Below are 25,231 nucleotides of genomic sequence, written 5' to 3'. Positions count from 1 at the left end.
ATTAATATATAACACAATATATTATTTTTACTTATTACCACAATTATATATACAATAATAACGTACCACAACGAACCAAGCCCCTAATGACCCTCGTTGTGACCCTAAATATCTATGATCTTATATGAATTTTATTTAAAACCAAGTTTACCCGTCGCTAGGTGGACTCTATACCAGGACTTTTTAGTCATCTAATCTCTTGTCATTTTAAATAAAAATCAGATCAACGTGCCACAAACCAAATTCCCATTTTATCCCCGCTGCAACATGCGACTGCCTTAAAAAGGTATCAATTTAACTCAGGATCAAAACATGTTATAGCCAATATAGATGGTTGAAATGGGTTGTTTTTTTTAAAGTACCATAATAGACCGTTATATTTTCTTATAATTCTAAGCATTTGTTGATATATTTATCTTATAAACAACCTATCATGGTTTACTTTTTTTTTTCGACTTTCACTTCTTTAGTGGTGGAATTGGCTGCAATTGCTGACCTTTTGATAGTTAAAACATGTTAAATAATCAATATTGGTAAAAAGTTTCAGAATAACATAAATACCAGGGAATGCGTTATTTGAATATTAATTAAATTAGTTCATATTTATAAATATTTAGATTTTTGTTGTTTTCATTAGAATTTATTTATAATATTTGTTAGTAATTAAACTTAGTTAAGTGTATATTGTTGTTATTGGTTAAAATTATTATTAATAGTATTTTGATTATTTACAACTTATGATATTTCTATTATTGTTTTCATTGAATCAATAGTCTTAGTATAATTAATATAACTATTTTAAATATTATTATTATTGTTATTTGATTAACCATGTCATTCTTATGACACACCAATGCTATTAACTCGAAAACTTTAATTTAAATAAAACTATAAAATAAATAAATAAATAAGAAAACTAACAAATTACTCTACAGTATATCATAAAATGATTGACATAAACGAGGTTGTCAGTTTGGATCCCGAGTCCACTTGGGATTTTGTCCCACAAAGAGTTATGTTCTTGTGATGGCACAACGACTGTCAAATGGCCGTTGGCGGTATGGTTTCCTGAATGAACGCCCAATCCAAACTCTAAAGCCAGCGTGAGCCTGGTTAAGATAACACAGTCTGACCAGAATATGACAACAGGGCTCTCCATATTTAAAAAATGCAATAAACTAAAGAAAGTCGTTCTAAAATTATATTTTAGAAGTGATTTCACTTTTAAGCCCCTTGCTATAGTTGATAAAATTCAAACATTATTGTTCACAAAAACCGACAAGTCATACTTGTAGACTTCCGGTTGGTAAAAATTCTAACCGTGATATGTATAGTATCTTTCATTTGTCCCACGTTATTGCATCTAAGAAAAATATTAGATTTTGTTTTTATAAACGCAATTAGAGTCAACGCTTTGCTATCTAACAAGTCAATGAACGGTTTAGATGTTTTACAAACAGAATGACGAAGTGAAACAAGAGGCTATTTTAACTATCAAAATTGAACATAACTTTAACTATTAATGAAAAAACAAAACAAAAACCCATTTTGTTGTGAATAAATCTTATGAACAAAGTGCAACAGAAACCAAAGAGAAAACTAAACCAAACAAACTAGTGTTATTATCACTAAAAAGTTGGTGGTTCCCTGTAAATTATTAAGTTTTTACCCATGTTGTTGCAATTGTGCAAGCTTGAGCTTGTTTCGTTTGAGCTTGAGTTTGACTCATTTAGCTTAAGAGAGCTCAAGTTCAAGCTCAACTCTTTTGAAACTTTCTTTCCAAGCTCAAGTTTGGTTCGTGAATAATTTTTCAAGTCTGGACTCGACCTGTATATATATATTTTTATTAATGTCTTAATTATCTATCAATATATACTTATAATTACTTACTAGAATCCTTTTAGCTTATGAGCCTAGACACTATGTGAAATCCGAGCTCGCTCATTTATATAACTCCAATATAAGTTTAAGCTCATTTAAACTTGACTTAATTCAAAAAGTTTAGTTGTCTTTAAAAAAAAAAAGAAAAATTCAAAAATTTTAGCATTCTTCTCTCTTAAATAGCTCACGGGAAATCAACTCGTTTACATATTGTAAAAAGAAAATAAAAACTCAATTCACTTGATGGCCTTCTAAAACTTATTTTAGGCAATATTAACATGAAATTTATACCAAATTAAACGTTTTAAAACTTTGAATAATTGTAACATAAGCTATAAATAAATGGTACATTTAAAGCCCCAACAAGACCATTACAAGTGCGGGAATTGAATCAAAATAACACACATCAACATCAACATAAAAATCAATTATAATAAATTATAAAACAAAGTAATAAATTTCAAAAAAAGTAAAAGAAACAAATTCAAAAAAGCTACAGTACTCATTCAGTCAAGCATTCTTTCCATATCCTGTGTCTAAAAATCAGCAGAAAACACTTTCAAGATTTCAAATTAACACTTTCTCCTTGATATGCTAGTTCAAGATTCTGGTTAAAGATCTTCTATAGGTATTTTATCTTTTCTTTCCATCTTGTGTTATTAGATTTTAATGTTATTTGCTCATCTGGGTTCATCAACAAATGCTGTAATTTTGATTTATTTAGAGATTTGGTTGAAATTAGCATCTGGGTTTATCACATTTTGGGTAAATTTACTAACTTGTGGGGGGTATGCAAACTAATTAGCAATGTACTTTAGTTATGAGCTGGTAATCAAGTTTATTTTCCCTAAAAGTCACCTGAAAATAAGGTTGCAAAAATCGCAGGCGGACCCTAGGCGACCTACTGGGGAGTTGGGTGTACTCGGACACGGTAAATATATAGAAAATTAATTTTTGGATATTATATATATGTAACATATCATAAGTTTACTAATATTTATAACAAAATAGGTGAATATCAATATAAATAAGAGAAATACAATTTAAAATAATAAATTATTTTAAAAATTGTTTGTTATTAAGTAAAAAAAATGATATTTATTCTTTAATTTAAAGAAATACGAGGTATGTTTTATTTTTTTAAGTCAAAATCAGCCCAAGTTCACCGACTAGATGTGATTCTGGCTGAGTTTGACTACCTTTAATCTATTCTTAGCATCTAGGCGGAATTAAAGAAACTCGCCTCGGCAATATACCTTGTAGCGAGTACTCGGGGAGTAGTCAGCCTTGGAAACCTACTTTTACAACATTGCCTGAAATTGGAATTAGTTAGGGCTTGGTTTTAATTGAGGATCAAATATAATAAAATAAACCAAGATGCACCTCAAAATCTTTAAATCCAGTTATGACTTGAGGGAACTCTCATAATTGATTGTTATCCTTTTTTTTAATTATTATTTTTTATATATTTATAGCTCTTTAAACAAATGTTTGTATTTTCAACAGTCAACACCATACAGATACATTCAAGGAACCAAGTTTTCAGCTGGTTTATTATGAACATGCACCCGAACGGCTATGAAAGCGCAAACGGGCAAGTAAATGGTTTCAACGATGTTGATGTTAATGGTGGTGGTGATAAACACACAGATGACACTAGAGGTATAGTTGAAGGTAGCACTGTCTTTTTTGTATTATTTTGACATCTGCATACGTATCCGTCAGATGTTAATTGAGTATTAATCATTTTAAAAACTGAAAAAATGAACCTTGATATTTTATATTGTATTATTTTGTTTAATGTATTAAATCTTTTAATTAGGGGATCTTCCTGCTGCTAACATGCCAGAAATGACGAAACTAAACGATTTACAGGTTACTGCTTTTATTTTTTTTTTCTTTTGTAAGATTGTAAAATGTACATGTTGCTCTATATTTCTTTAACTTGAATTCCATGCAACTTTTATTTTCAGAATGCATATTCTCGGTCACTCTTTCATATTGTGCATAAGATTCTATCGAGAACAGGAAAGAGGATGTACCGGATGTAAGGAAGTTATTGTGTTATGATATTATTAATTATTAACAACTAATTATCACATTTTTTGAAATAACTTAACAAGTAGTCATCTATTTTGTAGAGAGTTGCATGTGTATTGAAAAAGCTTGTTCAGTTAATCGAGCAACAGGGTTTAAAACAAGTAGAAGAGTTCACGAAGGTAAACCTTTAAGTTTTTTTCGTCCACTTAATACTAACAAATGATGGTTTTATTTATTTATCTTTTGTTTTTGTGGGTTCAGCAAAACAATTTGTGTAAGACTCGTGAAGACAAGTATCAACTGAAAATGAGAGTGTTTAAAACTCTTGTAACCGGGGCCATGGAAGAAAATCAGGTAGCTTTATAACAAATATGGCATGCTGATTTATTTATTAATTAGTTTTTACTCCACTTGTTTTTTCATTATTTCTGCTAGATCCTTATGAATCAGCTCCAGCATATGAAGGTGTGTTTTCTTATCTTTTTGGCACTCATTACCATTTTTTAGTTGCCAAATATTAGATGTGGCAAGATGGCCGGGCCGGGTTAGGTAACGGGTCAAAGTAAGTTGGGGCTGAAACGAGCCGTTTTACCTTTTTAATACGGGTCTAAACGAGCCGGTTGGGCTGGGTTGTCAAGCAAACACTTTTCTGCCCCTTTTTATTTTTATTTTAAATTAATGTGTTAAATAAGAATTTATGACTAAAAACAATATTATCACAATAATAATCAAAAATGTTGCATAAAACAATTTAGTAGGTTCTATGATTAAAAGGATTCTGGATAACTTTTGACCCATTTGTAGAGGGTTGGTAACCGAGTTGGCTCGTTTTAGTGAGCTGATCTCAAGTAGTTCTTGAGCTGCTCGGCTCGTTTACACACTGCATATCTCCACTTTTAGCCAAACTTTTTAATTGAACCGAATGAGATAAAAACAACCTGAATCGGCCCATTAATATATGAACGATTCGACATGCAGACCGAGAAGACTATGGTAGAGGAGAAGAAAAAGCTTGAAGATGTAGAATTAGTTAGGTTAAGAAAAGAAAACAATGATTTTAATTTACAACTTTCAAAATTAAATAAGGAACTAGAGGTCACAAGAGATACATACAAGAGCCGTTGTCTACATCTTGAAACACATGCTTTGGAAACGAAATCTGAGTTACAGGAAAGGATTACAAATCTTGAAAATCTTCTCATTGATTCAAGAAAGAAAGTTAAAGAATTTGAAAGATTTACTGAGTCCAAATTTTTAAGATGGAAAAAGAAGGAACGCGGTTACAAAAAGTTTATGGATTTTCAGTCTGGATCTCTAAAGGTTTGTGTTGCATTTTAATGACTTATTTTAAATAATGTTTTGTATTTTAATGATGCAACTAATTTTGGATTATATAAACATGTTATAATTGTGTTTTTTAATTCGGTTACTTTCAGGAACTGAGGATGGGTTCTGAGTCTATTAAGCAAGAAGTTTTGAAGACACAACAGATTTACTGTGAGGAAATTAATCAATTTGGTAAATTTTTAGCTACTCCCAACTTAGGTGCTAAATGGGCTGGGTCGGGCCATGTTCGTTGATGGCGGGCCCAATCTGAAGCGCACCCGAAAATCATATAAGACGTATGAACCCAAAAATCATGTTAGATGTATGAATCTGAACACGACAAGAATGTTCGTAGGTTGACACGAACACGGCCCGTTTAACATGATTTTTAATAGGTTTTTGCCTATTAATTTTTTAGAAATTTATGATTTTGCAACCAAATTTACAAATGTATTTAGAATACTCAATTGGTTTATTTATAACATAAAATGCATTTAAAAGGAACTAAAAACAAACGGGTCAACCCACCTGCCTGCCAAGGTGACACGAAGACGACCGTTTAGCTAAACTTGTTAGTGGGTTTGATGGCCTAAAACTGACTAAAAGTGTTTATAATCCCAAACCTGTAAATTCTGTGTTAGGTTCATGTCGTGTCAGAAATTCATATAATCATACATATAGTGATTTAACCACTTTGTATATTACTTTGAATAGGAATGAAGATTCAGGGGCTTGTAGATGCTGCAAGAAATTACCACACTGTTCTAACAGAAAACTGGAAGTTATACAATGAAGTTCAAGATTTGAAAGGTATTACAATGCAAAAAGATATAAAAATGTGAGCTCTTAATAAAAGTGTTGTTTTTTATTTATTTATTTATTTTTCTCTTATTTAACAGGAAATATTAGAGTATATTGTCGTATAAGGCCAATTCTTAAGGGTCAAAGTAAAAAACAGACAACCATAGAGTACATTAGCGACAATGGCGAATTGTTTATCACAGATCCGTTAAAGATTGGCAAAGAAAGTCACCGCGTGTTCAAATTCAATAAGGTCTTTGGCCCTGCAGCAACACAAGGTTTGATCTTCTATAATCCTTTTGTATTGTTATATTTAGAGCATGTGCTAATTTTTATGATTTTTATTTTATATAAAACTATGTTTCTTGCAGAGGAAGTTTTTGTAGATACCCAACCACTCATTCGCTCGGTGTTGGATGGATATAACGTATGCATCTTCGCATACGGTCAAACGGGCTCCGGGAAGACTTATACTATGGTTAGCTTTGTTTACGTTGAACCCAAACACAACACATTATAGTCATGTCCAATATATCATCTTAATGTGGACATTCTTAAAATCGTGTAACACAAACATGACTTATTTAACGCATTTATGGAGAGTTGGAGACGATTCAACCAGGTTGAATGGTTGTAAATAGGTCATATCAAGTTGTAAACATATCAAACAGGTCAACGTGTCGGACATCGGCCTGTTTAATTGAACGAGTTAAACAGGTCAACGTGAACTCCAAAAATGACCCGTTTAACTCATAGGTCAACCCGAACACGACCCATTTTCTAAACGAGTCAAACAGGTTGATTAGTTGAAAATGGATTGTAATCAAGTTAAAAACATGTAAAATTGGTTGGTGGGTCGATTTGTGGGTGGGCTTCTTTAATTGAATGGGTTAAACAAGTAAACTTGAATTCGGAACAGGACCCATTTGACTAAATAGGTCAGCCCAAACACGGCTTGTATTTATAAGGTGCTGGATTTGACAACCCAAAACCTGATTGTTTTCGTGCCGTGTGTTTTGATGGATGTTGAACTGTTAATTAACAAATTTTGACTTCTTTTGTTTTCTCGGATTCATAGAGCGGGCCTAATGTATCATCTCCAGAACATTGGGGGGTCAACTATCGCGCCTTAAATGATCTATTTCATCTCTCCCAAATCAGGAGAAGCTCATTTCAATATGAAATTGGTGTGCAAATGGTTGAAATCTATAACGAGCAAGTTCGTGATTTGTTGTCGAGTGATAGCACTCAAAAAAGATATCCTTCAATTCTAAACTTATATTATATTTTCTTATAGTAACTGTTGTTATTATTGTATCTTCAAAGTTTCACCTTGACTTTCACACACTTGGGATATGGAACTCAACCCTACCGAACGGGTTAGCGGTCCCCGATGCCAGCATGCATCCGGTTACATCAACTGCAGATGTCCTTGAGTTAATGAACGTTGGGTTAATGAACCGGGCTGTAGGTGCCACTGCATTAAACGAAAGGAGTAGCCGGTCCCACAGGTTGTGCTTTCATGGTCTTTTAATAGTTCTTTTCTTTATTCAATTTCTTTTAATGCGTCTAACGTTTATTCAAATCTTCTATGATTCAGTGTCTTAACCATTCATGTCCGTGGAATCGATCTTGAAACCAATGCGGTTTTGCATGGTAACTTGAATTTGGTTGATCTTGCGGGAAGTGAACGGGTTGATCGATCCGAAGCAACCGGTGAAAGATTAAGAGAAGCTCAGCATATTAACAAATCTTTATCAGCTCTCGGAGATGTTATCTTTGCACTCGCACAAAAAAGTCAACATGTACCCTACAGAAACAGTAAACTTACACAAGTTTTGCAAAGCTCTTTAGGTACTTTGCAATGTTTTATAAATGACCCATTTTAATGTTTTATCTGCCCTTGGTCTGTTTTAGTATATTTATTGTTGCTATCTGTTTTGGTGCATGTTATACGGGGTCAAGCAAAAACTCTAATGTTTGTACAACTAAATCCCGAGGTGGAATCGTTTTCCGAAACTATAAGTACCCTGAAGTTTGCTGAACGAGTTTCTGGTGTTGAGTTAGGTGCAGCCCGTAGTAACAAAGAGGGGAGGGGCGTTCGAGAGCTCATGGAACAGGTATTAGTTTTTGCGGGTTAATCCAAACGGCCCGAATTGAGTGGTGGTTTATTTCAAACGGGTCAAATAAAAATAGTTAGCTAAATGCATATCAAACGTGTTGAAACTTGTACGAGGATTTTCACCATGATAACATATTAGCTAAATGCATATCAAACGTGTTGAAACTTCAACGGTTTAGATTCTTATTGCAATAATAATGTTTTTCTAACCATGATTAACATATTAATTATTCATATCTATTTTTAGAGAATGGGCTAACGGGTTAACTCAACCCGACCAGACTCAACCCGTATTTACATGAGCTTATTGTTGTAATAATGTTGTTCTCACCATGATAACATTTTAAAAATTCGTAATATTTTTAAAGAACAGACAAAAAGCGCTTACGGGTCAACCCAACCAGACCAGACCCGTTTTACAAGAACTGATTATTGTAATAATATTGTTTTTCTAGCCATGAGTAACATTTTAATCACTCATAATTTGTTGAGATCAGGCAAAAAGGGCTTTCGGGTTAACCCATCTCGACCCGACTTGTATTGACCTCAACTAAAAACTACCCCTTTTAACCTGAACTCGTTTTACCTAATGCAGGTGACTAATCTAAAAGATGCATTGACTAAAAAGGATGAGGAGATAGCACTGTTACGTGTACAAAAAAGCCCAAGTGCTGAGAATGTCGCGCCGAGACCCAACAGTACTCTATCATGTGATGGAAGCTTAAATCCTGGGCCGAAAGCTGTTTCTGATGTTGATAACTGTTCAGAGTTTAACGATGATATCGGGCTTTTGGGTTTAGAGGATGCAGATTCTGAAGGGAGATTAAGTGATGATGGTCTTTCAATGGGAACCGAGACTGACGGGTCAATGAGTAGTGTCGTTGAGTTGTTTCCTGAAAGTGCAAAAGCTCATATTGACCACCAACAGAAGTAAGTCCCTATAACTTTTTTTAAAACGACCCGTTTTGACTTGTACCTATTTTGTCAAAACCTGTTTTGACCCAAAACAAAAACGATCAACATTTGAAACAGCCTGTTCTGGCTTGTTACCCTTCCCGACCCGGCCCACGTATTTTGCCAGGTATACTTTTGTTTCTTATTTATTTTAGTATTTACTTGATTTTTGGTTTAATGGTTTCAGGCCCAATGTACCTGCTAAACTTCCAAAACCACCACAAAAGCCCGCGTCTTCTTCACGGAAATCGATGCAGACCACTCCGTCTGCACAAAGGCAGGGGCTAATAGCACCTTCTAGACCTTCGTTAATCAAGGGGGTCTCGCGTATTGCATCAAGTATGTTAATTGTTAATTACTATTATTTTATAGTATAGGTGGAAAAATGGATGGGCTGGGTTACGGGTCCAAACGGGGTGTTTTTGTCTTTTTGGTATCGGTCGAAAGGGGTCAAGTTGGTTTAGGTTGACCCGTAAGCATGTTTGTCCATGTTTTAAGCATATTTTATGACTTTCTCGTTTGACCCGTTAGTGATAAAGCATAACCCAAATTCACATGCGAAATGGGATCTTTACACATGATTTACTCAATCACATCATTTTCATACTTATGATTAAAACACATCTTATAAATGTATAATTAATATAGTTTTCATATAATTCAAAAACCTCATTTCAAATTTAAAGGGACTGGTAGCTTCTTTGACTTCAGAAGTCAAACTTGTATCTTCTTTCACTAAAGAGAGATCAGTGTCAATTGTCATTGCATTTGTGTGCAAATCGTTACTTAATTCTGTTTTTTGTTGAATGATTTTCAGGTTTTAGTGCGAACAAGTCGATTTCTGGTGGCTCTTCACTTAAATCCCGGTGAAAGTCAAATGCGGTTTGCCATGACTGTAACTTAACATAGTTTAGCATTGCTTATCTTGTTCATGAACATGAAAAGACCCTAGTATTTTGTGAATTAATCTAGATATAGATCAATTCTGTGTAGAGTGGGTCAACTTTCTTGACCAAGTGTCAAACTTGGGAGTGTTTGTTATTGCATTTTCATGTTTAATTATTTTCTATCGTTTGATTACACGGGAAAACAGATAAACTGCGAGAAAGAAAAACAACTATATGGTAACATAATCTCAACAGTTTAAGCAACGTATGTATGCGTTACTGTGATTTGCACAATGTTCTACCTCAAAATTGATTATGTATTAATTTTTTTTGAACGGCTGTAATTTATAAAATAAATAAATTGTGACTAGCAAGAAGCTAGTCCAAGCAGATAAATTTAAAATTGTATTAGCAGGTTATAAAGCCAATCAACCCAAGTAATGTTAATCTTACTGTTTCTATTGGCATACCAAAAAAAAAAAATAATAATAATAAAGTGACATTTAATGTCAAAATTTACTGTTTCTATTAGCAGATTTTTTTCTCCCTTGCTATTTTGCCTTTTCTATCTTTAACATTTAATGTCAAAATTTGGAATACAAGTTATTGAAGATAATGATATTAACGATTCCATTATATTTTTATTTTATTTTTTTTGAAAATTTTGTATTTTCCCGTTAATTAAGCAATCACTTTAACCTTTTTTTTAACGGATAATGTATCCTTCAAATGAGCTGCTGGCTAAATTAACCACATCGGGATACAAAATGATCCAATTACAATAGAGAGAAGCGGACAACAAGCTGTGTCATCACCCCCTTTTGAATGGTAAAACTAGAGTTGAAGAACACACATGCGATTTGAAGAATTCAACCCTAGAGTTGATGTCGATTTGAAGAATTCAAGAACAACACCACGATTTAAAGAATACACATGCGATTTAGTGTATCGATTTCTTGAGCAAACATGGAAATACGGGATATTCGACTTCCTGACGTTGATTTCGACCTAGATGTTTGCTACGATATGTTAATCTCTAAACCCTAACTATTATGCATTAACAAAGAAACGATTTTAGTTTTTTGGTATAGTACGGCTTTAGGGAATTACCCTGAAAGACCAATGAATTCCACCATGGGGGAGGGTTTAGGAAATATCTAGAAACTAAATAAGAGGGAAGGGGGGTGGTATGATTATTGTTGTCGACAGAGTAAATATAGACCTATTTTGGTTGATGCTCGATGGTTTTGGGCTTGGGTTATAGACCAAAAAAAGAATTAAATTGACAAAATTTCAAACTTTGGACTAAAATAGCAAAAATATCAAACCATAGTGACAAAAACGATCAGTAACTAAAAATAAAAGGCAGAAAGACAAAAATACCCTTAAATTAACGGCATAATTGGATGTCGTTAGATGGGGAACATAATTGACTAATGTTTAAAACTATAAAAATTAAATTAATAAAATTTCAAACTTTAGGCCGAAACGATGAAAGTTGCAAACCACGGAAATAGCGATTAATTCTTTATACTTTAGAAGGCCTACAAAATGTGATTTGATAGGAGGGAGGGAGGGAGGGAGGGAGGATTTAGAATCTAGTACTAGTTATTATAGATTTCATCATGACATCTAAATAATAAATAAAACCTCCGCTAAACCCTCATCTCCTTGGATTCGATTATACCTGAAAATGAATACACTAAACCCTATGCTCCGATCTTCATCTCAATCCACTAATCCGTCCAGGTTCTTCCCTATCATATCATATTACGTGTTTGTTTGCCAATCGCTGATTGCACAATTCAGTGATTCAGTTTAGTTTGTTGCTCGCAATTTCAGATCCCTGCCAGTAGTGCTTCAATTAGGTTTTTGCCTAGGGTTGACTCTGTATACTATCAACTTGCTCATGTGATTCTGTATATATGCCTTTGCAGCAATACTGATTTTGAATTTTTATTTACAGAAATGTGAAATTGTTTCGAATCTGGATATCGTGTAATCACTGAATGCGTTTTTATTGATTTTGCTGGTTGTTCACCAGTTGAGATCCATTCGATTTGTTGAAATCGACGCTAGTAGGTTTTTGCCTTAAGTGATTCCGGTATTTCCTAGGGCTGATTCGCTTTAGTTAATCATGTTATCACATATATTATTATGAACTTGCTCATCGGTTCTATTTACAAAAATGTGAATTGGTAAGATTCATGAGGATTTAATTTCGTTATGCAGTTGTGTTTCTCCACCTGTCAAAGGAAATTCCTGAACCGTTTTACACTAATGACCCAGGGAGCTAACTCGCGTCGAAATAGTTATAATAAACCGTCTATTAATTATAAGTATAATCTTCATGGAGGAGCTATTTTTGATGTTGTGGATGTTACTCGTGAAGATTATGCTCCTGATTCCGATAATAATAACACAAAAAAGCCTGCTAATCAAGCTGAAGTCAGGTCACCTGTAATAAGCACGGCATATGTCGTATCAGGAGTCGGTCAGTTATGGAATTTTGCCACTTCGTCTATTCCTGTACGCCATAGAACAACATCACCGCAGAATACTGAAATCCTTCAGAAAGAGAATAAGTTATATTATCCATCTGATGAAGGAAATATAGTTGCTTCTATTTCTTCTGAAGGCCAAAATGTCTCGGCCAACTTTAAAGACGGTAGCCATGTGTCATCTCCAGTGAACGTACAAAAAGAGTTGCATTTTGTACACCTAGCCGATAAACTTGGTTGTTTCAGTGAGTCCCATATTTACCGTTATCTTTTGAGATGCATGCATACTGATGAAAAAAGGGCTTCTAGTGTACGGATCTCAGATGAATTGCAGAATATATACGGATGGATGAACACAATGCAGGTTTTGGGACCAAGTTATAATGCTGTAGAAACAAATAATTTTGATATAAGTAATACAGATAATGCTACTACTTCTGAAAATGGTATGACTTCAAAAAACGATGAATCTTTATGTAATGAAAATACAAAAAGTGTGATAGAAAGTAACACAGAGTCCCATCATGTGAAAGAGGATGACTTGTTTGAGATAAAAGAGGGTCAAAAAGGTCAATTTTCCTACCAAGAAAGCAAAATCTTTTCATCACCATTGTATGGACTTGCGAAGCAAGAGCATGCTTTTGCTGGAGCGTTTGCGGGTACGTTTGTTAGCCTGTGTCTGCACCCCATGGACACAGTTAAGACTGTCGTGCAGTCTTGCAATACTGACCATAGATCTATTCCTTATATGAGCAAATCGATTATATCTGAAAGAGGTACATGTGAAAATAGTATTACTATGATCTGTTGAAGGACCGTAATAAAAAATATTAACTTATAGTCTTATTTTCAGGTTTATTAGGGCTTTACCGTGGAATTGCAAGCAATATTGCTTCGTCAGCGCCCATTTCTGCAATTTACACTTTCAGTTATGAATCGGTAAAGGCAGCTTTGCTTCCTCTTTTTGCAAAGGTGAAATGTTTCATTCTGTTATACTCATAATACATTTTCTTGAATCTATTCTTTAGTTATACTTTGTATTGTACGAAAATACTTCAGGAATATCATTCATTGGCTCATTGTGTGGCTGGAGGTTGTGCTAGTGTCGCTACTTCGTTTGTTTTTACTCCAAGTGAACGAATAAAGCAGCAGATGCAAGTTGGTTCACACTATCGCACCTGCTGGTAATCTTTTATTATCATTTTCTAAACTTTGACTTCACAGTTTAAAAATTGACCATTACACCCTTACAATCATATATGTTTTCTTCGCAGGAATGCATTATTAGGGATTGTTGGGAAAGGAGGTTTTTTATCATTGTACAATGGATGGGGAGCTGTGCTTTGTAGGAATGTTCCTCATTCTATCATAAAGGTTAGATGATTTGACTGAATTTGAGTAATAAGTTTGTATGCAAGTAAATATTATATCCAATGTTTTTAATAATATTCTTGAAAGCTCTTGCTTCATGTGATTGCAGTTCTATACATATGAGAGTTTAAAGAAAGTATTACTCACTTCAAATGAAGTGAAGGGTCAACCAACCACAATGTCAACGGTTTGTATATTTGCTACTATTGAGATATTTTGTTGCGTGTTCTTCAAGTAATTTTTTTAATTTATTTGTTTCTGTTATATAGCTATTATGTGGAGGATTAGCTGGATCTACTGCTGCTTTATTTACTACTCCTTTTGATGTCGTGAAGACGAGATTACAGACACAGGTATGTATTCATTTAATTCGTTGTTGCATTTTCGTTTTGTGGGTTTCATTTAGATTTTGATAAGAATGAAGATAATTATTGTGTAGATTCCTGGATCAGTAAATCGATATAATGGCGTATATAACACACTTACAGACATAGCCCAAAACGAAGGCCTGATGGGTCTATATAGGTGAGGTTATCAGTACTTTCACAGTTGCATGATATCAGGATTATTAAAATCTGAATGTTTGACTAACGGGTGGGTGATTACCAGGGGTTTGACTCCAAGATTGGTCATGTACATGACTCAAGGAGCACTTTTCTTTGCGTCTTATGAATCGTTTAAAAGATTACTTTCTTTGGAAGCTACTCGACTTGAATCTACATCAAAGGGTTTGTAATTCAGCATTCAAGTGGTACCATTTTTGATTCTTTTAGGTGTCATAGATGTAAGATATATGATATTGATTGAGTGCATAGTTCATGTAAAGATCTGAAGATATGCTGAGGTGAGGATCAAAGGGTTAACAATTCTTTTTTGTGATAAACAATTGTTTTGATGAAATGAGCATTTGCTATAGGTTATGACTTATTGTAAAAGGCAAGCCTAGAATCATTGATGAATATTAACTTATCGCATGTTGAGATCATTTCATGAATCACGGTCATCAGTGCATCTCAACAAGGTTATATTTGCAATCCTTGTACTTTAGATACTTGTTCTCAACATGTGAAAGTGAAACACTAATTCTTAGAAGTCAATCAAACATTATGATGTGATGTGACTTGGTTAAAATAATTTTCATATTTACTACCCTCTTTCGAGTAATGGAGATATATGTGGGACCTTCAAAGATCAACGGCGAGTAAATACGTGGTCGCGTTCAAATGGGGTAACATCATTTGAGTGTTAGAAAGATCGATCCATGACTTGGTTAGTTGTTCTTCATGAAGACATTGTAGGTCCCATTTTAAAATGATACGAGTAGATAATCGTAGTGGAATGAGAGTTCTATAATTATTGTCGTTGATCCTTAAGAATTAAAAGCATGTTTTTAGAGTAAACATGCAAAATAAGCTAATAAGAAATCAAACTCTGAATCTACTTTTGTAGCTTAGACATGCTGATTACAAATTGTAGACTCTACATATATTTTTTCTTGATTTCTTCTTTTCAAAAGCTCTTAGTGTAACGTTAATCACATATTCTTTTTAACCAATGAGACGGTGATTCATTTGTAATGACAAAGCCTTTAAACACCGGGTTTGAAAATGCGGTCTTGGATTCAAGTCTCAAAAAAACAAAGATTAAAAAAGATGTTTTGTTTAAAAAAAAATAAATAAAAGTTACATATTCATTTTCATTGAAGAAAATTGATATCTATAAGTCTATAATTTTCTATGATTTAGTAATCTAGAATTTATCTAGAAACTTGTTGCCATAGATTATAATGTCATCTTCATATATAAGCTATATGCGTTAACGCGATATATGTTAAATTTACTTATGTATATGGTTATATGTTAATTTGATTTTTAGAAATTTTACACATTTTATTATGTATAATTAATATGTTAAAAAAAACTTTTTTTAAACCCGTGTATCACACGGGCATATAAGCTAATTATATATATAAAACAAATTAAAAATATTCAAGCCTGACCAAACCTAACCGAGCAGAGCGACTCGTTTATAATCGAAAGAAATACCTAACGAGTTCGAGCAGCGAGCGATTTGAATGGCCCTTTATATTACTATATGTATATAGAACTTTGGTGCCGCAAGTGGCCTATTGGTTGACGAATTTTGTTTTTTTAATTCAGTTATCATAATAAACATAATGGAAGCTAACCAAACGCTAATTTTTTTGTTCCAATTTCTGCATCATAACAGACCTGAAACTGAAAAGAAATTGACCGAGTTCGCGTAGACTCACTACCTTATTTAAAGCCAATGACTGACAACGCTCGGTTCATGTCAAGTTACCGCCTCAATGCTCAGGAGTCGGGACCAACAACGCTTGGGTTTTTACTATCGCCCGGGTTTGCCAACCAAATAAACATCGTCTTTAATGTTTTGTTTTCTTATATGTTAATTTGACGAATTAAATTTTTGTGTTTTAACTTTTAACGCTCAAATTTTACAAATGGTGTCTATATCGTGACGAACGTAGTCGATACTGACCGAATTCTATCGACTCATCATCGTAACGTTCGGGTTTTACCATTGCCTGTTTTTTAACGATAGAGTTTTGCCGACCGCCCCGACGCAACACCCCGGCGCAACATGGATGTTTCCCTATGAGATTGGAAGGCCGATGTTAGGTGTGAAACTCCTTGGGGGAGCCGTTAGTCGGGATGCAGAATTCATCAGCGGACTTGCTGTAAAAAGGGCTTCGCGGGCGGTAGAACTGATGAGCCATTTCCCACGTTTGCGGGACCCTCAGTGCGAGCTCCTTTTGCTTCGATCATGTATGGGAGTAGGTAAGTTGTTGTTCATGTAACAACTCGGGTTTTCCAACGAATGAACTTATATCCATAACCCGACTCGTTTTATGATTCGGGAAGTTTTAACACTGAAAAGTAAACGCGTTTATCGAGACATTATTATAAGATTTTAATTGTTTATATATTTATATATAACTTTGGAAAAAGAATGTTTTTAACCCGTAACTAAACTTTAACCCTCTAATGTTTCCACCTTCAATCTATGGGGATTAAAACGCAATTTCTAACATCCTCCTTATGACCCGTTTACCCAAACCCGTAATCCATGACCCGTATACCTAATTCGTGACCCGTTTATCTTACTTGAGCCACAATTTTTGTCGTAAACATTGAATCCTGGTTGAGATTTCTATTACCATTAACGGCCAAACTGACATAGTAATTAGGAAAACAAGATAAAAAAGGATACGAATTGATATAATTACGGAACCGACTTGAACTAAGATCAATTTTATACCTTAAGCTTGGTTATAATTCAATTAAACATATCTGTATCATCTATATAAACAGACGAACCAAACCCCTAACCCTAATTGCGTTAATATTGGCCGCTACCTTCTGATTGATTTCCTTCTTACCGCCGGCGAAGTAGGTGGTCGTTCACCTCTGTTCCATCATCGTTTACGGTAATTAAATTGTGTATATTGTTCGTCTAACAGCACATAACGTAAGCCCTAACCTTAATCGAACGAACATTAAACGGATTGGTTGATTGTTGATCTAGAGTTACATTGAAGACAAAACTTGAATTTAAATGATTGTATATGTTTATTTGAATTGAATTGTTGTATTGAATATTGTGTGCACATTTGAATAGAATAATTAATTAGATACTGTCACATTTCATATATAATAGTATCTTCGAGCTGTGAGCAATCGGATCACGCACCGGCATTTTCGCCTTAGGTTGGGGTGTGACAGTTCGGCCTCAGAACGTGACAGCCCGAGTATGTAGGGGAAGCTGTTTCTGTTTTTGACAATGGCCTTCGGGGGGCGATTGAGAACATCGTGGTTTGTGGTGGTCCCTTCTTTGAAGATTTTCAATGGAGGTTGTCATCACTTTCGGCTCGTTTTGGAGATTTGGGTTTATGTTAAGCTTCAGACGTATCTGCATATGCGTTTGTGGCATCGAGAGCACAATCTTGGAAATTGCAAGACCACATTCTTCGAGATTGTGGTATTGATGGGTTTGACTCCGATTATGGGAGTGCGATAGATCGGTTGCATATTTCACTTCCTGATTTTGATATTAGCGGCTTCTCTAATAAAGACACCGCCCCACCTAAAGCCCAACATGCTTTGGCGTGTGCCCTTTGTAGTGGAATCATCCAGAGTTTGGAAGTGAAGTTCGATTTATCTCCTCGTCAAAAAGCGATGTTTGAGTGCCTTCGAGCTCCACGGGCCCAAGATTTCTTAAGTGTTATCCCTATTGAAGGATTGGGCCAACATATGTCGGCTTTGGAGTACTGGACCATCCTTAAGTATCGGCTAATGATTCCTTTGTTACCGGTAGATGAGCCATGCCCAGTTTGCCGCAAGGTCTGTTTGGATTCTTTTGGCGAGCACGCTATTCATTAAAAAGAGTTACCTGGGTTTAAGTACAGACATGATTTGGTGAGGGATGTTCTATGCGATGTTCTTAAACGGGCCGATATTTCAGCTAAAAAGGAGGCTCCCGTAAACTTTCTTACGGATCCTCTTGAAGGAAGATCTACGTTACGACCGGCCGATATTCTTGTTTTTGGGTGGGTAGGGGGGAAACACGCCTGTGTGGATCTCACAGGAATGTCCCCCCTTGTTGGGCTAAGGGACAGTGGGTTTGTAGCCTGTCAGGCAGCATTGAAGGTGGCATCGGGCAAGGTTGTTAAACACGAGAAAGTTTGTTTGGAGAATCAACACGTGTTTATCTCATTTGCCTTTGACACTTTTGGTTACTTAGCTCAAGATGCCGTAGACCTTCTAAATAGAGTTCAGAAAGTCATGCATAGCAATTTATCGGCCCATAAGAATCAAAACTTTGTTTTCAGTAGGGTTGGGTTTGCTATCCAAAATAGGTTGTGGCGCAGCTTGTTGCCCGCTTACCTGCCACTTCATTGTAAATCGTTTGGTTGGTTTTGATTATTAATAAATTAATACATTGTCAATTAAAAAAAAAAATCACCATCAAACAGGTGACTCGCCAACCAGTTGACATCACAACACAAGTCACAACCCATGCTCTCTCTTGACGCAGACTAAACAAAAAGAAAATGCGGAATCGGAGATACGTAGCAGCCAGCGACGACGAAGACGAAGACGATCCGCCGCAAAAGGAATCCGATGAAACGCGGAAGAGGAGGAAACGGATGAAAATATACGAAGAAGACGAAGAAGAAGATGCAATTCAACAATCCAGAACTAATAATAATGAGGATGATCGATCGGAGGAGAAAGAAGCTTCTCCGGCGCCGGAAGACGCTAAGGCCATCGGCGATGTGGTTAGGGTTTCAGGCAAGGGCAAATCCAGGAGGAATCATTATAACTCCTTCGAGTTTGACGGACTCTCTTACGACCTCGTCAGTGCCTTTTTATATAAACGCTTACTTGATTGTTGATGCTCTATTGACTTTCGATTGATGTTGAATTATTATTAAGCAGTTTTCTGAGATTTGAGTGAGGAATCTAGCATTTTAGCGGTTAGGTTTTATTAATTATTATATATATGGATATGGATTATTTGAAGGTGTTGTTGATCTACTGTAGATAGGAGCTGTTGGTCATGTTAAACAGTTTTTATTGTATGTATTTAACTATTTATGTGAATAGTCAAACTTGACTCAACACTCTTTCACAAATTTTTTGTTGTTACATAGTTATTAAAAGCCATCGCTTCCTGCGCCTAGGCCCAATATACGTGCTTCTAGTTCCTAGGCCCTTGCTTCTTGAAGTTGCCACAACCTTTATTGGTATTGATAACAGTGATCACTCGAACCTTATACTATTTATTACGCTTTGAACTTTTGGTTTTCATGTTTTGAACATTTTGGTACTTTGTTTTGAGCATTTTGTTATTCAAGTTTTGGAATTCCATTTAAATCTCAGCTCTTTTAGAACTTTTGGTGCTAATTAGATGATATTAACTGCTATATAATAGCTTTTGTTTATCTTATATGAAGAATGGCATTATTTTTCTAATACTTAATATATTTTAAACTTTTTTTTAAGTGCGCTTTTTTTCTTAGGCCCTCACTGTTTTGGCGCCTAGTTGCGCCTTAAGTGCGTCTAGCACCTTTCATAACTATGAGCTGTTATTGTGTCACTTTGGTGTTCTTGCAGTGTCATGCGTATTTTGTGTGCACTTACACATATATTCATATATGTGTCTTTGTGTTTGTGTAGATTGTCTTACAAAAGTTACAAGTAGTACACCGTCCTATTATGTATAATATAAGAACCTAAATCTCAGCATATTAAAAACTGAGGCTACCAGGTGAAAATTGCTCATACAGTTTTGTTCTGCTTTTGTGAAAGTGCAGGAGGATCCTGTGCTTTTAGTTCCTGCTTCTGAAGGACCAAACAAGAAGCCATATGTTGCTATAATCAAGGTAATTATAATTTGAGAAAATCACGAAATAGCCATGTTTTGGGGTGTGTGGTGCCTTTATAACCATGAGGACAATTGTAATATATAACCATAATAATCATACATATAAACTGTAGTACATTATAAAAAGCATTAACTGTATGATGAGATACATAATGCGTGTCACACCTAGTCCACCATGTCACATCACCCATTTGCCCAACATGGGTTACTGTTACTGCCTGCATTTGTTCCTTTTCATTATTTCAGCACTTGTTTTCCCTTTGTTTGCCTCACGGAGTTATAGATCAGTGGGCAGTTAGTTTTTTTGTATACCATTTCCTTGATGTAAGCCTATACAAGGCATTTGATTTGAAAGGGAAAATGATGAATGGATTGGGGAGAATTAGACTCAAATCATTTCATTCATTCATTCATTCATTCATAATCTTCTGTTCTCAGTTAGCTGCATTTTATAGGCTTACAAAAGGGAAAAGGTAGATTAGGAAATTGTATGCCTGCTACTCTAATTAACTGTAAAACTAACAAAGGGAAAATGAGTGCTGAAATTTTGGAAAGTTGAAACTTCGTTTTATAAACAGGATATTTCAGAAACAAAAGACGGGAGTGTAATGGTCAATGGTCAATGGTTTTATCGACCCGAAGAGGCAGAAAGAAAAGGTAGTGGGAATTGGCATTCAAACGACACACGGGAACTCTTTTATAGTTTTCACAAAGATGAAGTCCCAGCCGAATCTGTAATGCACAAATGTGTGGTACATTTTATCCCTGCAAACAAACAGATCCCAAGTCGTAAACTGCACCCCGGATTTATTGTTCAAAAAGTATACGACACCATTTTTAAACGTCTTTATAAACTTACAGACAAAGATTATGAAGATAGCATGCAACACGAAATCGATCTTCTTGTTCAAAAAACAATGTCACGGATCGGTGACATTCCTGATATTAAAACTGATAATGATGTTATTGATCACGAAGATCATTTAAAAAGCAGAAGAATGTTAAGGAGAAAGAGTATGTCATCATTAGATGTTACCCGAGATGAAGATGCTGCAACCGATAAATGGCTAGAGAAGCTTCTAGAAACAGTGCAATTTGTATGCAATAAGGCTGATGACAAAATTCCAAATGAGCCTCAAGACAAAATTCCAAATGTGAGTATCATAAAATACCAACTTAGTTTCTATATTGTTCTGATAATAATGATATATTGTTGTTGCAGAATGGAACAGGATTAGCTCCTGCGTGGCCTGATGATGCTGTGTGTGCTGTGTCTGCGCTTGAGCGGGCATCACATGAATCCCTTTCTTCAGATTTCCTGAAATATAACCAGAAAATGAGACAGTTAGTTTTTAATCTCAAGGTAAAAACATATTTATCAGGACAAAATGAAGTTATGATGTCTAATTGTATTTACTTCGCAGAAAAATGCACAGTTAGCCCGTCGCCTCCTAATGGGAGATTTAGAACCTTCAAAAATATTGAGCATGTCACCTATTGAATTGAAGGTATATGTTTTCACTATCTTATCTTATTGAAGGAAAAAAAAATCATATTTTTTTACAAAGGGATACATTTTTTAAAAATTTTTATAGGAGGGATTGACAGCAGAAGAGATAGCAAGTAAAGAGCCTGAAGAGGGTCTCCAGGTGCAGGTAATTTACTCATGTGGCTGTAAACACATTAAGAGTGTTTTAAAATTTGACTACAAAAGTTATGTACTTATTAGTCGCAATAATAATCTATTATTAATAAAAAAATGTTTTAATAGGATGTAAGATACACCAAGAACATGTTTTGAGCAACCTTTGACCCGTTTCTGTTTTAGCTAAGTTTTTTTATTTGACCTTTAGGGAGGGAGACCTACACATTAGTAATTGGGTCGAAATGCCACTTTAAACTGATGCCATCATGTATACACCATTAAACGAAGCAAACGAACACATACAGGGCATGTTCGTGTTTGTCCGTTTAACTATTACCGAACAAATTATCTAACACGAACAGTTAAACGGACGGGGTTTCCTTGTTTGTGTTCGTTTGTTAAGAAAATGAGTGTGTTCGTACTCATCTATGTTCGCTTGTTAATAGTATAAACGAATGGATCACAAACATAAGCGAACAAACGTAATTGAATATGGATGAACAAACATAACCGAGCAAACCGTTAAAAAAGTAAACGTGGACATTAATACATTGGGCCTAAAATTTTTATAAAACTAGTCTAAATTGTAAGTGGTAATATTTTAATTTCTTAAAAAACTAAATTGGAAGGGGGGCTAAATATTTTAAATGAATATATAAGTAAGTACAAACTAACAAACATAAGTGAAGGTAAAACTTAAAGGTATGAACTAAAATGAGCATCAATGAACGAACATAAACAAACGTTTAAGAACATAAATAAGCCAACAAGACAGGTGTTCATACTTGTTTGTTTAACTAAATGAACAAAAATATGTTTATGCTTATTCGTTTATTAAATAAATGAACATAAACGAACTTCTCGCCTAACGGTTCCTTGAATGTTTGGTTCGTTTGAAGACTTAATTATGTAACCTCAAACATAAAAGATTTTGGATTTTGTTTTGTTAAGACGACCGACGCTCGATGTAAAAGATGCATGGAGAAAAAAATACGTTTGGTGGAGATAATCTCAGGTGGACATGCAGACCGATACCAGGTTCTTGCTCCATACCATGTTACATAGTTAATAGATCCTTAAAACACATCTTTATGTTCTTTCTTTTGCAGCTCGAATGTACTGCATGCGGCAACACGTGGTATGCTTCTCAGGACGAAGCATCCACACTTACAATAAACGGGCCGGGCTCAGCAAGGACCGTAGGAACTGCACCATTGGCCTCTGCCAAGCTTGAAGATGTTGAAAAGAAGTTGGTGAGCCCTCAGGCCAACGAACCTCTTAGAAAACCAACCGAGCCTTTGGTCGCTATACCCAAAAAGCAGAAATCTTTGAACAAGTCGACACCCGAGGATCAAGACAACCCGCCTCCAACAACTGATCCTGTAAACTAATGTTGGTGTTTGAATCATTACGTGTGCCTAAAAGTAGGTTTGAAAATTCAGTCTAACTCAAAAATTGCAAAATGAATACAGTAAATTCTTGTGGGGGAAAGAAGAATAGTGTACCTGAGCATCTAATAATAATATTATTATTTATAATAATTATAATAATAGCTACTAGGTGTGTTTTTTTTGGTGCGTTTTATTACAGCATCTTTGAGCATGGTATGAAAGCTGGGCTTGGTTTATTAAGTTTTTTGTAGTTTGGTTTTGCACAACATTTTATTCGTACCCCTGGATATGCATTGGTCCGTTCCAGACATGAACCGAACATAAACTGAAACTTTGGTTTTAGGAAACCGAATTGGTTTTGGTTTTAGGTTTTATGGGTGGGTTTGGTTCGGTTATAACCTTATAGGTTAAATTTAGGTTTTACGAATGAGATCTTAAAAAATACTTGCTCAAAATATCGAATTTGGCAACTTTTGGGTAATTTTTATTTTAATAACCACTTGTTAATAAGTTTGGTCCTAGAAACTTTGGACTCAAAGTCCAAGTAATGAATTTGCACTATAAACTCAACAAAACATTCAAACAAGTTTGGTGTAGTTTGGTTCCTAAGTTCGGTGGGATTTGGCTTTGGAACGAGGTATAACTAAAATTGAACAGATTTAACAAAAGTAAAATCTAGCCATTAATTGTTACTTGTGGGTCGATTATTTTGATGCGGTATTGTTGGTTAAGTTGGTTCGGTTAGGTCAACATATTAACATAAAGGATGATTTGTGTAATTTTCGTAGTTTACGAACGATTAGTGCAAGAAATATGTAATTTACTCTACATAACTATCTACAACTTTTAAGCAGCACACCATATTAATTAAATGGATGCATTATTTTTAATCAACAATGTATTCAAAATTTCAAACTCATTATAGAAATCAAGTCGGGGACATCATTATCATTGATATCTGTTAGATGCACCACTCGTAAAACTAATACTTCATTAGACTACCATAAAATTCTCGATTTCGTAATATTGTTTTAGTTAAAATGAAAAGACAAGCCCACAACTCTAATAGATTAGCTTATTTGGATAAACTCAAATTCGAATTTTTTTAAAGGTCAAACTGTTATAAAAGAAACCAAGAAACGGGAACCTTACGCGAATAGCAAGCAGTCCACCTAAAAGACGGATTACAACACAGGGGAAAAAAAAAGACAACATGAAACTACAACGTGAAGTTCACAAAATTGAATTTGCACCACGGCTCCCGATCCAAGCTCGTCCTTTTGCTTCGGTTTTTTATCCAAAGGAAAGAGTAGGCCTTTATACCATTTACCAACTTTGTTATCGAGCATTCCTTATGTTTGAGGACTTTCTCGTTCCTTACTTTCCAAATCAACCAAAGAGCTAACGCCATTATTGCTTGTGTAATCTTTACCCCCCCCCCCCCCCCCCCCCCAAACACCTTATGGAATTCAGGTAGCTCCATAAATGTTGTTACCGAGTCGCATGTGCCACTTGTTGATAACCTCACCCATGAAAGTATGCTTGACCGTAGAAGTTGTATGTAATGACAATGCACCGGAATGTGAGATGATGTTTCTTGAAATTGGCCACATAAACCACAGCTCAGGGTAGGTACAATTAACCCCAAAAGGTACACTTTTATGCAAGTTTACCTTTAGCCCCAATGCCATGCTGAAACACCTCAGAATGAGGGTAAGATTTCTGAAGTTTGATTCTTTCCATTCCCCGACAAAGACCGTATCATCCGCATCTATATCTATACTCTCTATTAAAAACCTATAATGTTTTGTCATTTGTCACTCCCACATTAATCCTCACAATTTAAAACCAACTAAATTTCTAAAATCCGTCATTACCATTTA

At 35.0% G+C, this 25,231-nt stretch overlaps 3 protein-coding genes across 4 annotated transcripts; all 3 read left to right on the top strand.

Moving 5' to 3' along the window:
* The first annotated feature begins 3,855 nt into the window (after positions 1-3,855).
* Positions 3,856-10,116, top strand: LOC143574131 (kinesin-like protein KIN-14J). The gene is made up of 16 exons (XM_077058838.1): positions 3,856-3,936; positions 4,023-4,100; positions 4,183-4,275; positions 4,357-4,386; positions 4,900-5,241; positions 5,358-5,439; positions 5,962-6,057; positions 6,147-6,326; positions 6,420-6,526; positions 7,127-7,305; positions 7,395-7,559; positions 7,649-7,902; positions 8,005-8,168; positions 8,766-9,100; positions 9,312-9,463; positions 9,942-10,116. Exons 1-16 carry the CDS (start codon positions 3,856-3,858, stop codon positions 9,992-9,994), a joined length of 2,391 nt encoding a protein of 796 aa, XP_076914953.1. The 3' UTR covers positions 9,995-10,116.
* A 1,563-nt stretch (positions 10,117-11,679) lies between these two features.
* Positions 11,680-14,751, top strand: LOC143574143 (S-adenosylmethionine carrier 1, chloroplastic/mitochondrial-like). 2 transcript variants are annotated; one of them, XM_077058844.1, is made up of 9 exons: positions 11,680-11,760; positions 12,244-13,288; positions 13,366-13,484; positions 13,572-13,696; positions 13,787-13,886; positions 13,993-14,070; positions 14,153-14,236; positions 14,323-14,408; positions 14,493-14,751. In XM_077058844.1, the coding sequence occupies exons 2-9, from the start codon at positions 12,292-12,294 to the stop codon at positions 14,617-14,619; spliced, it is 1,716 nt and encodes a 571-aa protein (XP_076914959.1). In that variant the 5' UTR covers positions 11,680-11,760; positions 12,244-12,291; the 3' UTR covers positions 14,620-14,751. The 2 variants fall into 2 exon arrangements, with proteins under 2 accessions (XP_076914959.1, XP_076914960.1); XM_077058845.1 differs by lacking the exon at positions 13,993-14,070.
* Positions 14,752-18,940: 4,189 nt separating this feature from the next.
* Positions 18,941-23,361, top strand: LOC143574142 (ASI1-immunoprecipitated protein 3-like). Its single transcript, XM_077058843.1, has 8 exons — positions 18,941-19,281; positions 20,242-20,310; positions 20,891-21,466; positions 21,535-21,675; positions 21,737-21,820; positions 21,908-21,967; positions 22,909-22,995; positions 23,067-23,361. The coding sequence occupies exons 1-8, from the start codon at positions 18,976-18,978 to the stop codon at positions 23,346-23,348; spliced, it is 1,605 nt and encodes a 534-aa protein (XP_076914958.1). The 5' UTR covers positions 18,941-18,975; the 3' UTR covers positions 23,349-23,361.
* Positions 23,362-25,231: the final 1,870 nt, after the last annotated feature.

The sequence above is a fragment of the Bidens hawaiensis genome, unplaced genomic scaffold, assembly GCF_021521415.1.
Source record: "Bidens hawaiensis isolate Kalapana, Puna unplaced genomic scaffold, B.hawaiensis_p1.1 tig00026851_1, whole genome shotgun sequence".
Classification (NCBI taxonomy): Eukaryota; Viridiplantae; Streptophyta; class Magnoliopsida; order Asterales; family Asteraceae; genus Bidens; species Bidens hawaiensis.
The sequence above is the reverse complement of the archived record's forward strand: the minus strand, read 5'-3'. Positions and strand labels throughout refer to the sequence as shown.

Excerpts from the sequence above, each read along its gene's own strand:
- LOC143574143 (XM_077058844.1), top strand. The coding sequence starts at position 12,292 with ATGACCCAGGGAGCTAACTCGCGTCGAAATAGTTATAATAAACCGTCT. Across the intron at positions 13,289-13,365 it reads ATCGATTATATCTGAAAGAG|GTTTATTAGGGCTTTACCGT; the intron begins GTACATGTGAAA and ends TCTTATTTTCAG. Across the intron at positions 14,237-14,322 it reads AGACGAGATTACAGACACAG|ATTCCTGGATCAGTAAATCG; the intron begins GTATGTATTCAT and ends ATTATTGTGTAG.
- LOC143574131 (XM_077058838.1), top strand. The coding sequence starts at position 3,856 with ATGCATATTCTCGGTCACTCTTTCATATTGTGCATAAGATTCTATCGA. Across the intron at positions 3,937-4,022 it reads GATGTACCGGATGTAAGGAA|AGAGTTGCATGTGTATTGAA; the intron begins GTTATTGTGTTA and ends TCTATTTTGTAG. Across the intron at positions 5,440-5,961 it reads TGAGGAAATTAATCAATTTG|GAATGAAGATTCAGGGGCTT; the intron begins GTAAATTTTTAG and ends TACTTTGAATAG.
- LOC143574142 (XM_077058843.1), top strand. The coding sequence starts at position 18,976 with ATGCGGAATCGGAGATACGTAGCAGCCAGCGACGACGAAGACGAAGAC. Across the intron at positions 21,676-21,736 it reads AGTTAGTTTTTAATCTCAAG|AAAAATGCACAGTTAGCCCG; the intron begins GTAAAAACATAT and ends TTTACTTCGCAG. Across the intron at positions 21,968-22,908 it reads AAGAGGGTCTCCAGGTGCAG|ACGACCGACGCTCGATGTAA; the intron begins GTAATTTACTCA and ends TGTTTTGTTAAG.